At 38.4% G+C, this 15,772-nt stretch overlaps 1 protein-coding gene across 1 annotated transcript in view; it reads left to right on the forward strand.

Annotated features, from left to right (window-relative positions):
* Window positions 1-15,772, forward strand: part of nesd (nessun dorma) — a 116,312-nt gene that overhangs the window by 46,518 nt on the left and 54,022 nt on the right. Inside the window, exons 8-11 of the mRNA XM_068381673.1 lie at window positions 418-574; window positions 1,804-1,948; window positions 5,833-6,000; window positions 15,438-15,610. Coding sequence (XP_068237774.1) covers window positions 418-574; window positions 1,804-1,948; window positions 5,833-6,000; window positions 15,438-15,610 — 643 coding nt within the window. The remainder of the gene's footprint in view (window positions 1-417; window positions 575-1,803; window positions 1,949-5,832; window positions 6,001-15,437; window positions 15,611-15,772) is intronic.

The raw sequence follows: 15,772 nt of genomic DNA on the forward strand, positions 1-15,772 counted from the left end.
GCAGAAAGTTGTAGTAGTAGGTATCACCGACTGGCAATCCCACGTTCTAGAATTCTTTGAGTCTGTTCTTTATAATAATGTAGTAATAGCTCTAAGAATGTTAGTTTCCTACAGAAGAACTTTCAAGGGTAAGAGTCTGTGTGTAATAAACAGAAAAGTCTTAGATACTGTAAGTGCAAAATAAGATTCAAATTACATTTTTTAAAGGTATTATTTTGTGTAGACAGCTGTTGGAATTCTTGATGCATATTTATTCTAGCTCACTGGTGCTAGCCACACCAGTTGACTGGAAACAATATTTGATACTTGAGGTAATGCTTTGTATTTTATAAAACAAGAAATATTATTTTGTGATATTCTTTGTTAAATTTTCACCAATTGTTGTAAACATCATTTACTGTATTTCCTTTTTTTTAGGGAACTGTCAACCTCATCACAGCCAATAGAATGCTCATGGGCAGCTGCCTGTCAGCGAACTAATTTAGCTAAAGTTTTAATTGTTATGGACTGCTTAAGCGTAGATGCACTTGCAGACATGTCGTTCTTGCCGGAACTTTTGAAAACATTGACACAGGTAATGTACAAGAGAGCCTCAGTACTGTATAAGGCTTTCGTGTTGACATTGTCTTGGTAGTTAACATTTTATTGATGTGAAATTAGTAATCCATTAACTGATATCCTGTTTTTAGTTGAGTAATATTTGACTTCTCTTTGAAATTACCAAAGATTATGATTTCTTAAATTTATGCTTTAATCAATCAGTAATAATTGAGATTACTCTAGTCGCCAAATTTCTTGTAGACTTTTTTCCCTTCACTTTTAAAAACAATATCATAGAGTATCCCTCAAATATATCCTACATTGATATAGCATATACACATCATTATCAAGTACATTTTACTTGAACCACTTCCATTGATTAGTTACACATGAGGTGAAATCTTTAACTTATCCTCTATCATGTGCTAGTTTTGCCTGAACTCTGTCTGGACTATGATTTTCTTATATATCCCTTTTCCCATAATTTTCAGGGCCTTCTTGATTTACTTACTGTTCCTCATCCCTTCTCCTCTGGTTGTCTATCAGTATCTTTCAGATCTCTGTTTATTTTCTTTCCTCTGTATACTATATTTATCTGCTATTTCCACATTAATTTGCAAATGTAGCATGATCTTTCTAGTGTACTTCTGTCATGAATAGTAACATTCGGTAATCATTCTTTTTCAGAGTATTCTCCATTTTCCTTGCAAGTGCCCCCATTTCTGCTATATATAATCAATTTTTTGCTCCTCCTTCTAATGGAGCACTTTCTTTAACCAGTAGCTTAGCTAGCTCTCCATTTCATTCAAAATGCTGTTACTTTTTTTTCCTGCCCTCTCGACTACAGTCCAGTATGTTCCCAATGCAACAAGAGGTCTGTACTTCCTCTAAGCCCTATCTGTCTATCTCAAAATGGCTCTCCACTTTCTGTCTTATTTGTACTTGTAATACAAAATGGACATTGAAAATCTTACTCCATATATTATCCTGTAATCCAGATCTCTCTCTCTCTCTCTCTCTCTCTCTCTCTCTCTCTCTCTCTCTCTCTCTCTCTCTCTCAATAATAATAATGCCATCTGATACATTTTGTATAAGGTACAGAGTTCACCATCACATCTTTCCCACAACAGTGATAGAAATTCCTTACATAAAGCTTTGTTTTGATAAGGTGCCTTTGACAAATGTACTTTTTGCACTTCCTGCCCTTTTAAGTACTGTACTCTACTTTGCTCTAAGTAAGGTATTTTTAAACTTTTTATGCAGGTACCAAAGGATGCGCTATGCCAGAGTTATCCAAGTCTGCAAGTGGCATTAAACGCTGCAAGAAAACATGATGTTATCGTACTTTTTCCTGGTGTTCACTTGCTGCAGTACATTGGACTCCTTAGTGGTGGTGGCTCATTGATAGGTGAGATGAGCTTTGATTCCTTTAAGAAGTTTTGAATTATTGATTACCTTATTACAGAGTATTTGTAAATTGTAAACCTGTTTTTCTCATTTGTTTATAGCCCCAAAGAAATGACGGAGTTCAGTTAGTGTTGCATCTGAGAAAAATCTTTCAGGAATTCCTTTTTCCTGTTAAATTTTGAATGGTTCAATTTGCAATACATACAATATGTTCTTTTAGTGGTTTCAACCAAGATGTTTTTTTGAGTGGAAAGAGAATTTAATTTGTATTTAGCAATATAGAAAAGTTGTTTAACTTATGTTAGAAGAAAATATTGTGATATCAATTATTAATCAGTGCTGTTAATACAAACCCTTTGTCCTTTAGTAGGGGTAGATTCTTGCGAAGGCTGGTATCGGCCAATGAAGAATTATCAAAGTTCTGGCAATCGCCGTCCAGTATGACTTGAGGCCTGGGTCTGCCATTCAGATTCTGGCCGTTCTATTGAACAGACGTGTTCTCAACACTCCAACCAGCCTTAAGATTTGTGCATTGCTTTCTAATATTGGTTTTTTCATTACAGTGTGAGTGAATCTGGTAAGATACAGACATGTCCAGGATTGCTGGATTTTCATTGTGGAACCTTCATAAGCAAGGTTAAGGCTGATCCCCACTCTTTATGTCCGACATGCAGAGGGCATCGCTCCACATTGAAATCGTTTTGTGATGTGTGAAGGGAGTGGTCGTCCTCCCAGTGGGCGAGTCTTCAGCATAGGAAGAAGAAGAAAACCAAGCATGATCGTTCTCCTTTGGCTTTGTAAGCAGGATCCCACCTTCCACATACCAAAACTCTATGCTCCATATCATCTTTGTTTATCTCTTCGGATAGCAAGCCGAAAGAGATTAGCGACCTTTGTTCTCAATAGTATTCATCCAAGCTGATGCACTCCTCTGCTTCCCTCAGAGAAGAGGGGAGGCCTACGATTCAAGAGGATCTCTGGTCACCAATTTTTGATACCCCAGTCGTTGAGCTAGCTACAGCTGAAGCGCTCTGTAATTTGCATGAGAAGTGCCATACTGCACCATCAAAGGGCTCTGTTGCACTATCACCCTCTTTACCAGCAGTTAGTATTGATTCCTATGACAGGTCTGAGGACTCTGCATACTCCTCTGGGAGTGAAAATAGCAGTTTCTCAGGTTGTAGGCCTGTATATCATCCTGCATTACCAATATCGGCGAGAAGCGCTCCTGTTTCTCTCCCAAGGCAACTCGTTACAACTCCTTGGCAGCGGCTGCCAGTCTGGAAACTTGTAAGAATCAAAAGCGCATTTGACATAGCTAATGGGAACCTCAAGAGAAGTGAGGCTCACAAGATCAACTGGAGTGTGACTAAGCACTGCGCCAACCACACGTGAGAGACTCTTAGCCTAGAAAGAGGAGACCTCAACCATGGGAACATAACCCTCAACCCAGACAGTGAGATGCTCAGGAGAAAGCGCTGCTTAATATCTCCCAACTTCCACCACAAGAATTGATGCCTCCCCAACAAATTGTCAGTGCCAAGAGGAGGAGTCATCTAGAGGATACGCCTCTTGAGGTCCTCTTCAAAAAGAAAGCGAAGAAGAAAGCAGCTCCGGCAGCTGAATGAAGAGTCCCTTTAACTTCTTTCCTAGCACCGAGAAGGGTAACTGGTAGGAATGATAACCCAAACACTTGTCAGGGTTACAGGTCGTGCCTATCGAGGTGTATAAGGAAATAGCATAACAAAGAGTAGTGAAACTCCCTTCGAAGTTGTGTATTGCTCCGCTGCAGGTCAAGAAAGGGCAACCAGAACTGGAAGATCCTCGATTTTGAAGTTCCCAAAGTACACTGGAGAATACAGGCTTTCTACGATAGAAATTGTATATTGAAAAGGGCGAGTTCAATCCAAGAGGCATCGCCTCAGAAATCTGCTGCAGAACCATCACCACAATCGGATCAGGACCCCAAGTTTCCAGATGATTTAGACCCTTGTCCAGCTAAATATACTGTGATCCCTTATCTCTCTCTCTCGTTTCCAGAGGAGAGAGAATCAAGAAAAAGGAGGACATGATCTTGAAAAGAAAGGTCAAACGATTGTCTTCTGTATGAGATTCCATACGGTCTTGTGATTAGCAATCGCCACTGAAGAGGGCATGACTTGCTTTCCCCGCCTGCCTCCCCCGAACTTGCCGAGCCGTCCTATGTTGTTGATTCCCAGAGCCTGTTGACCTGAGCACCTTAAAATCAACATCCGAGCGTGAGGAAAAGTCTTCTTTCTTGATAGTTTTGTGACTTATTAGGAAAATCAATAACCTGAGTGACTCTGAAAGCTCCCTTCTCAGGAAAATGGACTTCAATTGACTCCTTTTTAAAGAAGGCTAATAACTCACATCATCACTTCGAATTACCATGGTTCCATCAAATCCTTTGAACTATCAAGAAGATGGAGGCACAGATTTCTGCAATGAAAGACTTTATGCGAGTAACTCTTTCTTCTAAGCTAATACCTCCTGTCTTATCTAAGCTGAGGAGGTATTAGTTGACAGAAGGAGCTCATCCTTTGCCAATTTTTTTAGACCCTGAAGTAGCGATGCTGACCCAAGGGATGTAAGCAGAAAGGCTCGTGCAACAACACTCGATCTTTTCAGCCTCAGAAGTCTTAAATGTGGAGGCAACAGCATTGTCACTTCTAGAGGCCTCTTCATGGTAATACCACTAGTGTGCTATGATCCTATACTTTGCGGTTTCTTAGAATGTAGCTGATTCTGTGATATGTAAACATTAGGAGGAGCTCGCTTTTTCAGGCCCAAAAGTGGAGGAGTTCTTAGGACACCAGGCCACTTTTCTGTGGAGCAGCTGCGTTCTAAAGCTTAAATGTAGTGGTGAACAAATTTGTTAAGACACAGTCTTCTCTTACCCATGGACAAAGTGGACACAGCTATGAAGGAATGGAAATAAGCCAGCTAAGCCTTCTTCTTCAAGAAGACTGGAACCTTGAAGCATCCATAACCAGCTGCAGTGCCACCTAAGCAAAAGCTTGAAAATACACGGATGAAGGTATGCACACCAGTGACGGGTAGTCATTTTACCAAGAGTAAAAGGGCAAAATCCCTATACTCCTTTCGAGGGGGAAGTGTGACAGTCAAGGCAAACCCAATGCTGTACATATATTAGATTTAAAAGGAACTTTGTTCCCTTTGAAGATAGATTCTTGTATGAAAAAAGTTTCTAGGCTGTGACGGATAAATCATTCAACCATGGGTCATGTGGTGCAAGAATCATTTGCTCTGATATTCTATCTAGACTAAACATGGTGATCCTAGGTTATTTAACCAGCCAGTTGGTAGACCATCTTTGCGGCACACAATCTTCAGTATTGCGCACACAGGTCCCTGGATATGTTCTATAGGCCCTGTAGTGGCTGCCCAGCAAGTTGTTTAGCAAACCATGCTCCTTTTCAGGACATGGAAGCTCTGTGTCTTTGGATAGCATTCTCATCCCTCTTAAGGATGACTCCTCTACCCAAGGAAAAAGGGCTTCTATTCGTGTAAGAACGATTCAAATTTTTTAAAATTTGTATTTTCCTAGGTATCCAAACCCAAGACCTTTAGGTTTCACTTCTTGCTGCATCCATCCCACAAGTCCTAGGCAGAATCTAAATGGAGGTGCAGTGCACTGGCAGATTCAGACCTCCAGTGATACTGGTGGCTGGTTGCCATAACCTTGATAATTCTTTATTGGTCATTACCAGCTGTTACCAGAGTCTACCCCTATTAAAATACTTAGGTTTGTATAGCTAGAAAAAATACAAATTACTTTTAGAATTTGTGAATTTTAATTACCAAACAAGTCAATCATGAGTGACGTTTTTCATTGTATTTCAGGCTTAGGAACAGGTGTTATAATTGAAGGTAGAAAAAATTCTGGTGACGTCTTGATCGACATTACGGGAGACTTCTTTTTGCAAAATGTAATATTAAAACCACTTCCAAATCAGATTGGTATCGTACACCATCAAGGAAATCTTGATCTAAAGAAAGTTGAAATCCAAGGTAAGGATACTTATGAAATTTCACTTAGAGAAGAGTTTATAGAAATACATAAGAGGAAGTAAAAGACAAAATTGTAATAGATTAACAGAAGAAGCCTGTAGCTAAGTGTGCATAATTCACTATCATTCTTGTGTTGGATATCTTTAAAGCATATGTAGGTTTCTATATTTGTTTGGTTCAAGTTATGAATATACAGAGAAATAAAGATGTCTTGATATATAAATTTTCTTTAGTCAATATTTACTGAAGGAAACATTAAGATGCACATACAGTTTCTATCATTGCACATATCTTTAAAAAAAAACAATTATTTAGATGTATATTGCTTTTTGTTTAATAGTTTTCAGTACAGTATTCAAATTTGGCATTTCCAAAGTATAATTTTTAAGCAAATGATTATTAAGCTCTAATTATGTAGTTCTTAAACAGACAAAAGGTTTTACTCCAATTTAAAATGCATTCTTAATCTTTGATATATATTATAGAGGGCTATCAACCTGCATACAGTATACTGTATACAATTCCCTTGGTATTTTTGCCTATACACATTCTAAGTATTAAAACTAATATTTGTTCCTACACAAATACAAACTATCATTCTTTAATTATAGCGAGGTATAAGCAACCGGTAGGTAGTTAACCTGCCGGCTATGGGGAGGCATCCATCTCCGATGTAGCTCACGGTAACCTCAATTGGATTTTAGCCATCAGAAAGTCCACTAGTTCCTCTCTGCTGGGAACTGGCTGCTTTTGTTCAGGAAGTATCTTTGAAATTTTCTTTGTGAAATTTTTTTCGCTCTAGCGTTGTGTAGTTTTTGACTACTCATCAAGTGTATTTAACCACAGTCTAGGACCTTTTGGTAACACTTGTGTGTGTTGATGGTTATCCTTAAAAGGCAAGCAATTCTGCGGGAGTTGGGGTCCTTGAGGCTGCATGCGATCACTTCCCCTTTTTTCTTTTTCATCAGCTTCCTCCGGAGGCTGGTTGGGAAAGAGAAATTCCTTTAACTTTTTAAAAACCTCAAGGTTGGGAGTTTTTCTTGTTTCTCTTGGGATGCAAGAGAGGTTTCCTCCTAAGGGTAGTTTTTCCTTTTTTTTAATTTTCAATGTTGTGAAGCAAGGAATTGGAGAGGATCCCGAAGCACAGACTGACCAACCTGGAGAGGTCTTTTGGGAATCCCTAGGCTCCTCTGCATGGTTTCGAGAGAAATTTAGCATCTGCGGGCACTAGCAGTCACTCCTGCCCAGGGACATTCCCCGGACACTTGGGATCTCATCGAGAAAGCCCTTCTTGGAGGAGTAGGCTGACAGTGACTTCAAAGACCTTCTCTAAACAAGGACCTTCTCAATTGCAGCTCCAGGTTTTGCCCTTCAGGAGGTTCTTCTCCAGAGCTCCTTTGCTCCTCAGAGCAAGCTCATAAGGTTGCTTGTCAACCTTGTTGTGATTCTTCCTCATCAAAGGAGAATCACTGACTCCTCTGGCATCCTCCTTCCCGAGCTTTATAGAACTTCAGGGAACTTCTAGATCTGTTACGACATCAAGGATCTTTTCTTCAGGCATCATCCCCTTCAGAGCACTCTTGCACCTCGGAGATGCTTACAAGGTTGTTTGTTGTCCGTGTCCTGATCCTTTCTCTATTGAGGAGGATCAATAAAGCACATGGTTACCTTCATCCTGATTGTCATGGGACTTTAGCGTTAGCATGTGACTTCGTGGACCATCTTAGCTCGGGTTTCAGACATCGTCCTTCAAGAGGTCCTCCAAAGCTCCTGCTCACAAGCATCCTTGTTAGCCTTGTCTTGATCCTTCCTCTTCGGTGGAGGATTTCAGATACCTAGGTGTCACGACCCTTGTCGGGTCATAGTGCAAGTTCTTATTGCACGAATTCGGAGGACAGTTTAAATATCCTTAGTAAAATTGGCCTGTGGTAACAAAAACACTTGGGAAAACTTAACAATATTTATTAACAGGAATTTTTTTATTCATGCTCTCACCTTATCACTCGCCTAACTGTGATGCCCTGACCATATGAGAAGTCCAAGCGTTGGCTGTAGGTCTCCAGGTGATTTTTACAGCCCTTGAGTATTTAATCCAGAAGTGTTCAATCTCTCCGGTCACCTGTTATGTTTCAATTGCACCTATTTCAGAGTCGGTCCAACATCCGAGAGGCTGGTACCTTTTCACGATCATGTGAGCCTGTCTTACATTTAGGTTATATGTATTGTGAATTCTCTGGGTTCTGGTGGAAGATTCCTTAGTCTTCTCATAACTAAGAGGATTCGCACATGATGCAAATTAGAGGTCTGACACCTTTAAATTTTTTCACAAGCTTAGTCCAAGCTGGTGATACTCCTGTAGCCTCAGACATCAGTAGAGAGACGTCTCCCGAGTTGTATTTTCAGCTTATATACAAGCTGAAGGATTTTCTTCAGACATGGACTACATGCGATGAGTTCCTGGCCACTTCCATCAAACGGAGCCTATTGCTATCCTAGAGAACCAAGACTAAAATAGTTTAGGTTTTATCATCAGTAGTGCTTCTACACTAGTGGTACTGAGGTTAGAGCTTTTTTCCTGGAGAGTAGAGACCACCATCCAAGGATATAAGTCAACGGGAACCTTATTATCCATTGGCAAGAGCCTCGACCTCGGAACACCCTCCTGTTTGGCACTGGTAGACGTGGAAGAGTCCTACTAACAACTTCGCTTGATTGCCTGATTCCAGGAGATAAGGACAAATCTCATTCTCCTGCTCACTAAATATCAAGGATCAGAAACTTGGATCTATCAGCAAGTATATCCTGGTTCTCTGTGGCCTGGACGTTAACTGCCAAGAAGTAATCAGTTGACTGATTCACTACAGGTAGTTGTCAACTTACAATTGTTCTACTTTATGACCACTTTCTTCACTGTGATGACATCACAAGTACTGTATGTCGGAAATAGTACACTGATAGGACAGATATTTCTTGAAAATAATCTATTTTCTTGTATGAATATAAACTGATTTATCTTGATAAGTTAGTACTCCTTTTACTGATAATACACAGTATCCATTCTCAGTAAAAATACATTAAGGAAAATTTTGATATCTGACATGTTTATATCATATGTCTGGCGATGTCATATTACCAGTAGAAAGCGAACGGACAATAGAGTGATTTCCTTCCAATAGGCTAATGATTAGCATTGATATTCAGGTTATCGAAATATTAAGTAATGATACAAAGTATTTTGTGGGTCTGTATTTGGTTGTTATGAGTACTTCTTATCCATAAATTTAACTCTAAACAAGTTTTATTTTAGTAGGTAGTAGGTTAGCCTGGGCATCAGCCACCCATTGAGATACTACTGCCAGAGAGTCATTGGGTCCTTTGACTAGCCAGACAGTACTACATTGGATCCTCTCTGTTTACGGTTCATTTTCCCTTTGCCTACATATACACAGAAGAGTCTTGCTTATTATTTGCATGTTCTCCATAGTCTTCATACACCTGATAACACTGAGATTACCAAACAGTTCGTCTTCGCTTAAGGGGTCAACTACTGCACTATAATTGTTCAGTTGCTACTTTCCTCTTGGTAATGGTAGAAGACTCTTTAGCTATGGTAAGCAGCTCTTCTAGAAGGACACTCCAAAATCAAACCATTGCTCTCAATTCTTGGGCAGTGCCATAGCCACTGTACCATGGTCTTCCATTGTCTTGGGTTAGAGATCTCTTGCTTGTGGGTACATTCGACCACACTATTCTATCTTGTTTCTCTTCCTATTGCTATTTTGAATTTTTCATTGACCTGTTATTTTCAAGGTTTTATAGTTTACATATGAAAGATTTATTTTAATGTTATATTTCTTAAACTTCTCGTAGTTTTTCCTTATTTCCTTTATTCACTGGGCTATTTTCCTGGTTGGAGCCCTTGGGCTTATAGCATCTGGCTTTTCCAACTAGGGTTGTAACTTAGCAAGTAATAATAATGATAATCTCTGATAGATCAATATTTATCTAATGAAAATGTACTAATAAGACAAATATTTTCTTAGAAATACTGTAATATATTTTCTTATACATTCTAGAAATTAAATACTTTTGCTTGGTAAGTTGGTATTTTCTTTTATTGCAAGAAAAAGGTAAAGGTTTTTACATATTTCACAAGTTATTCTTTGTCGAGTTCTCACCACGTGTCTTGTGATGTTATATTTCTGGTGGAAGGCGCGCTGGCAAACCGAACGATTTCCTTTCGGTGTGTTACTGAGTAATCATCTTATTCCCACCATCAAAACATTTAGTAACGATATCAAGTGTTTCGGTGGTCTGTATTACTTACCGTAAATTCAATGAAAGAAGTCTGATGGCATCATATATCTGGCAGAAGGCGAGTGGTAAATTAATCGAGTTCCTTTCGATGCATTACCAACTAATATTATTCCCATAATTGAAGCATCCACAGAGAGAGAGAGAGAGAGAGAGAGAGAACGTATTCGTATGATAACCAATGATAATGGCTATAAACAAACTATGAAAAATATATCCTGTAACATATTGGTGCCGATGTAGTATTCATCTTGAAGAAATTATATAAATAATACTCTTTGTAATTTGCATGTATGCATTCTCTCGATACGGTAGCGGGACCTTCAGATCAGTAGATCACAACCAAAGGTAAACAAAAAAAGTTGGTAATTGTTAATTGTTGAAATGCTTCTGAATTTGAGAAATATAATACAAAATGCTTCAATAGAGCATATGTTATCCTATAAAGGAAGAAAATGAAATACTGTAATGATATAAAGTAAGAAAATATTGATAAAACACGACTTAGAGGATTTCCGAATCATGACACAACATAATAAAGGGATTTTGACGTAGGAAAAATCTATTTTTGGGTGAGATGGCCATGTCGTCCTGATGGAAGTTCCCTTCGGCAGCTTCCTACTGTATAATATTTCTGCGATTGATATTATAAGAGAATTACTGTCAGATATCACGTAACGACTATCCGTAGATATCATGTAAAATCAGGGACATATTCTAAGATAACCATAGATATCTACACCCCGAATAGACTTTACCCTGTCTAATCCTCTAAGGGGAAGGATAAGTGAAGAGCCGTTACATATCCTATCGCCTTTAGGTGCTCCCATACGACCCTGCCATTTCATTTCCTTTGTTCGCAGCTTGACGCTACTGTTCTATATTTTTGTGTGCACTCTTTTCACCTTATTTTGAAGATTTTCTTCATATGATGGCTTCCTCTTCTTCGTCAAAGTTCAGTTCTTACCTCTCTTTGCATTTTGTCTTGTCTGTAAATGTTTTGGATCCCTTTGAGGCGTAAAATTTTAGCTTTTGTGATAGAGGAAACCTGAGCGCTTCGAGTCCAGCTAGCCACGGTGTCGGGTCTCGTATTTGATTGCCCCTTTATCGTGTTTACTTGTTTATTATGTAAGTTTCACGTTAGCTAGTAGTTTTTTTTTTTAGCATTGCGATGCTTTCAGCTCTATTTTAAGTTAGCATTTACATTGCATTTTTATTATTTATGTTTTTTGAGTTCATGTCAATTTCGACTAGCCTACCGTAGGGGCGGTAAGTTGGTCGTAAGTCTACGACTACCTGTTTTTAGCAGCCGGAGCATAGATTCCATCCCCAGAAGGAACTCCGAACAAGAGCATTCAAGCTCAGCTTAGTAGGCGCTTGCCACCATTCTAGAATCTGTCTGTGGCTGGTTTTATGGGCAGAGAAATGTCAAGCATCATTAACTGTCCTATTCCTGTTAGATGTGAGCCACAGGTTTCTTCATCAAGACTTATTTTAGGCAAGGGTGACGAATGAGTGTGGGACAAAAGAATAGTCTGACTGGTCCTTTCTTTTCATTTCAATCTTACCCTCTTTTGGTCTACAGCTTCGAAACCATACCAGCTGGACTTTTCTTGATGTAGGTATGCTCCATTCAGGTGGTGGCTATTCTGCACTAAAGTACTGAGGAGACAATGCAATTCAACAAATGCACCATTCTAAATTGCCAGACTACGACACGGGAATTTTCAGCTCAAAAGCAACCCTACGAGGCACAGCGTTGTGATTTACACACACTTTCTTGTGGTTCACGAGATATAGGGAACCCTGATTCTTGTAGTATCACAAATGCTAGTGTTATAGTTTCTGGGTAAAATTTCCAGCCTGTTGGAATGGTGACTTCCTTCCAGCTAAGGATGAATCTCCTGTTATTAGAGAACAATGGTTTGTATCCATGTAGGAACAAATGACCAATTTTAAAGTAATTTCCATTATTCCGAACTATTCAAACCTGAGTTCTTTATTCAAAACTTCCCTGCCCTCACCAACCCCCAACGCAAGTCCCGGCTGCAATCCAATTGAGATTACAGTGAGCCACAGGAGATGCAGTTGCCTCCCCATCACCAGCAGGGTAACTTCCTGCCAGCTGTTTACACCTCGTTAAAAGTTTTAACTGCCGTATTCCAGCTGTCACTGTACTCTGTCTCCTATGAGTAAAGAACCCAGGTTTATATAGTTACGTAAAATGCAAATTACTTTTCAAATTTTTCATATACAGTGGAACCTCTACATACGATTGACTTTACATACGATTGTTCCAACATCCGAAGTAAAATTCCATCAAATTTTTGTCTTGACACCCGAAGTAATGCTCCAACATCCGATGTAGATCTTGTTTACGCTGGTAGATGGCAGCACGTAAGAGGGACGCCATTGAGCGTTGAGTGCTCTGTTCTCTGTTCTTGTGTGGTTGTCCTCTGTTTGGTCTGTTATTAACAGTGCTTATTTTCTTCCTTTTCTCACATTTCCTTTTTTTATTTTACCTATAATCATGGTGCCTAAGAAGCTAAGTTTCAGTACAGGTAGTGGTGAGAAAAGGAAGAAGGCAATTCTTTCATTAGAACTGATTCAAGAAATTATAAAAAAACATGAGAGTAGTGTGCATGTGAGTGATATGGCTAAACAATATGGCCGGAATAGGCCTATGATCTCGACGATCATCAAGCAGAAGGCAGCCATTAAAGCAGATAAACCATCGAAGGGATCACCATTATTACAAGACATCGTAGCAATACCCTGGAAGAGATAGAACGCCTTTTGTTGATAGGGATAAAGGACAAAGAGATTGTTGGCAACGATCATTTGTGAGAAGGGCCAGCGTGATGAACAGAAAGAAAGGAAAAAGTGAAGCAAAGAAAGCCAAGATAGCATTAACAAGCTCTTTTAAAAAAGTCCTCTCTCTTTTTCTGTTTCTCTCTAAACATAGCATTAACATGTTCTTTAAATAAAATCTCTCTCTCTCTCTCTCTCTCTCTCTCTCTCTCTCGTTCTTCGCTGTTATAGTGTTAGAGACGTCTATTATTTTTTTTTCCGCGAGAGAGAGAGAGAGAGAGAGAGAGAGAGAGAGAGAGAGAGAGAGAGAGAGAGAGAGAGAGAGAGATTAAACAAAAATGTGTTTAGAGTACATATGATTTTTTACAGCGTCAACGAGTTGAAAGACAATTAAATGTAACTAAGAAAGTAATAACAGCGAATCTGAATTCCCTTTTTAACTAAAACAAATATTGATAAAAACACACTCGTGTGCATATGCACAAACACACACAGGTGTAGGAATTGCTACGCAGTAAGAGACAGACGGTTGGGGAGGAGGTAGAGATGGTGACTGCGATAACATACCTTAACTCGTCACTGAAAGTGATGAAAATTAAAAATCAAAAGAAAAAAAATTTAAAAATTATGAAATATGAAAATAAAAAAAAAAAAATAAGCTAAGTCAGATTAAAGTTTCCGTAGTGTAAGTTATGGTATGTTATCGCAGTCACCATTTCTACCTCCTCGCCGATTGTGTCTCCTCCTGCATAGGAATTCCTACACCTGTGTGTGTGTGTTTGTGCATATGCACACAAGTGTGTTTGTATCAATATTTGTTTTAGTTAATAAAGGAATTCAGATTCGCTGATATTGCTTTTTTAGTTACATTTAATTGTCTTTCAACTTGTTGACGCTGTTAAAAATCATATGTACACAACACATTTTTGTTTAATCTCTCTCTCTCTCTCTCAGAAAAAATTAATAGACGTCTAACAATAACAGTGAAGAAGAACAAGAGAGAGAGAGAGAGAGTATTTATTTAAAGAACATGTTAACACCATGTCTACCTTCTCGCCGATCGTCCGTCTCCTCCTGGCGTAGCAATTCCTACACCTGCGTTTGCCTGTCTCTAAGGTAAAGTGACAATAACACATTTTTTATTTATTATTTCTTTAAAATTATCTTTTTTACACCCTTCTTTCATATTATCCAATTATGTTATGTGTAATTATATGTAGTAATTTATTAAGGAGTTGTTATAGGTTTTTGGGCTGTGGAACGGATTATACAAATTACAGTGTATTCTTATGGGAATATTTGCTCCAACATACGATTGTTTTAACATACGAAGCAGTTTCTGGAACAAATTAAGATCGTATGTAGAGGCTCCACTGTATAACTATCTTTGGTAATTTTTTTTTTTTTTTTAATTGTAGTGAATTATTATGAACATTATTCATGTCAATTTTTCCTTTTTTAGGATCAGAGTTCTCTCCACTCATCTGCTCTTAGCTTTTACTACCTTTATCGCAGTCTGGTGTAGGGTTTCACTTACCCCTTTTCCATGACTTCTAGACCAATCTTTTACCATAATATTTCAGTATCTTTTTTTTATTTTTTTTTTCATCAACCCTTCCTGTCACATATCTAAATTACCTCAGTCTTTTTTCAAGCCTCTGGTCATTACATCTCTCAGACCCTCAGTCTTTGTAAGGTACTTTGGCTTTGAGTCATAACATTTTCAGTACCATATTGTTTGTTATGGCTCGTATATCTGCTGTATTGAGTAGGGCTGGCTTATGTACCAATTAGGTCATCAATCTTGCTTTATCATTTGATATGGTTATTTTTAGTTACCATTAGTTTAGCTATCTCCATCTGTTTTATCCATGCTGCAGTACTTCTACTTCATAGTCCAGTGCTCCACCAAGTTACCCATATGCTCTACATATCCTTAGATCAGCCTGTCTGTTGCAGCATGGGTTATCTCTTTCATTTTTATCTTATTTGCTATTGCACTCTGTTACATTTATTACCAAATATTTCTTACTCCATGTATATTTCCTAATCCTGGTCATCTCTTGTTACACCGTTTGTCAAGTTGGGTACACACATTGCTGAGCTCTCCCCAACACCATTCTCACAGCAGCCACATGCTTACTTTCCTGACTGCTTTTTTCTTTGCATCTTTCCAGCCACCTTCAAGTTTATTTTTATCAATTTGATAAATAATGTTATATTGAGTTGTAATTGAAATTACAAATTTCTTTTATCATTATGGAGTGTTATTGAACAAACAATTCACAGTAACTAATCTTTATTATATCCAGGTGGTGTGACTGGAATTATTGGACTCGGAAAGACAAATACCAAAATAGAAAACTCAATAGTGAAAGAGAGCACCCAAAAAGGAGTAGACTTCCGAGAATCTGCCACTGCTGATATCTCGCGTACATCCTTTGTTGGCTGCGGCATTGGAATTGAAGTTGAAGAGGACTCAAAGGTATTACCAGTCTTGCAATAAGTTCAGTTTATTTTATTTCAGAATTATTTCAGTATCATTATAATAGATTTGTTATTGGTAGTTAGTAAAATAATGTAGTTTCATAAAAATACACTTCTGGAAAATTACAGTTTTCAGGTACATACTACTCAGTATTGGGCA

This window comes from Palaemon carinicauda, chromosome 10, assembly GCF_036898095.1.
Source record: "Palaemon carinicauda isolate YSFRI2023 chromosome 10, ASM3689809v2, whole genome shotgun sequence".
NCBI classification, from domain to species: domain Eukaryota; kingdom Metazoa; phylum Arthropoda; class Malacostraca; order Decapoda; family Palaemonidae; genus Palaemon; species Palaemon carinicauda.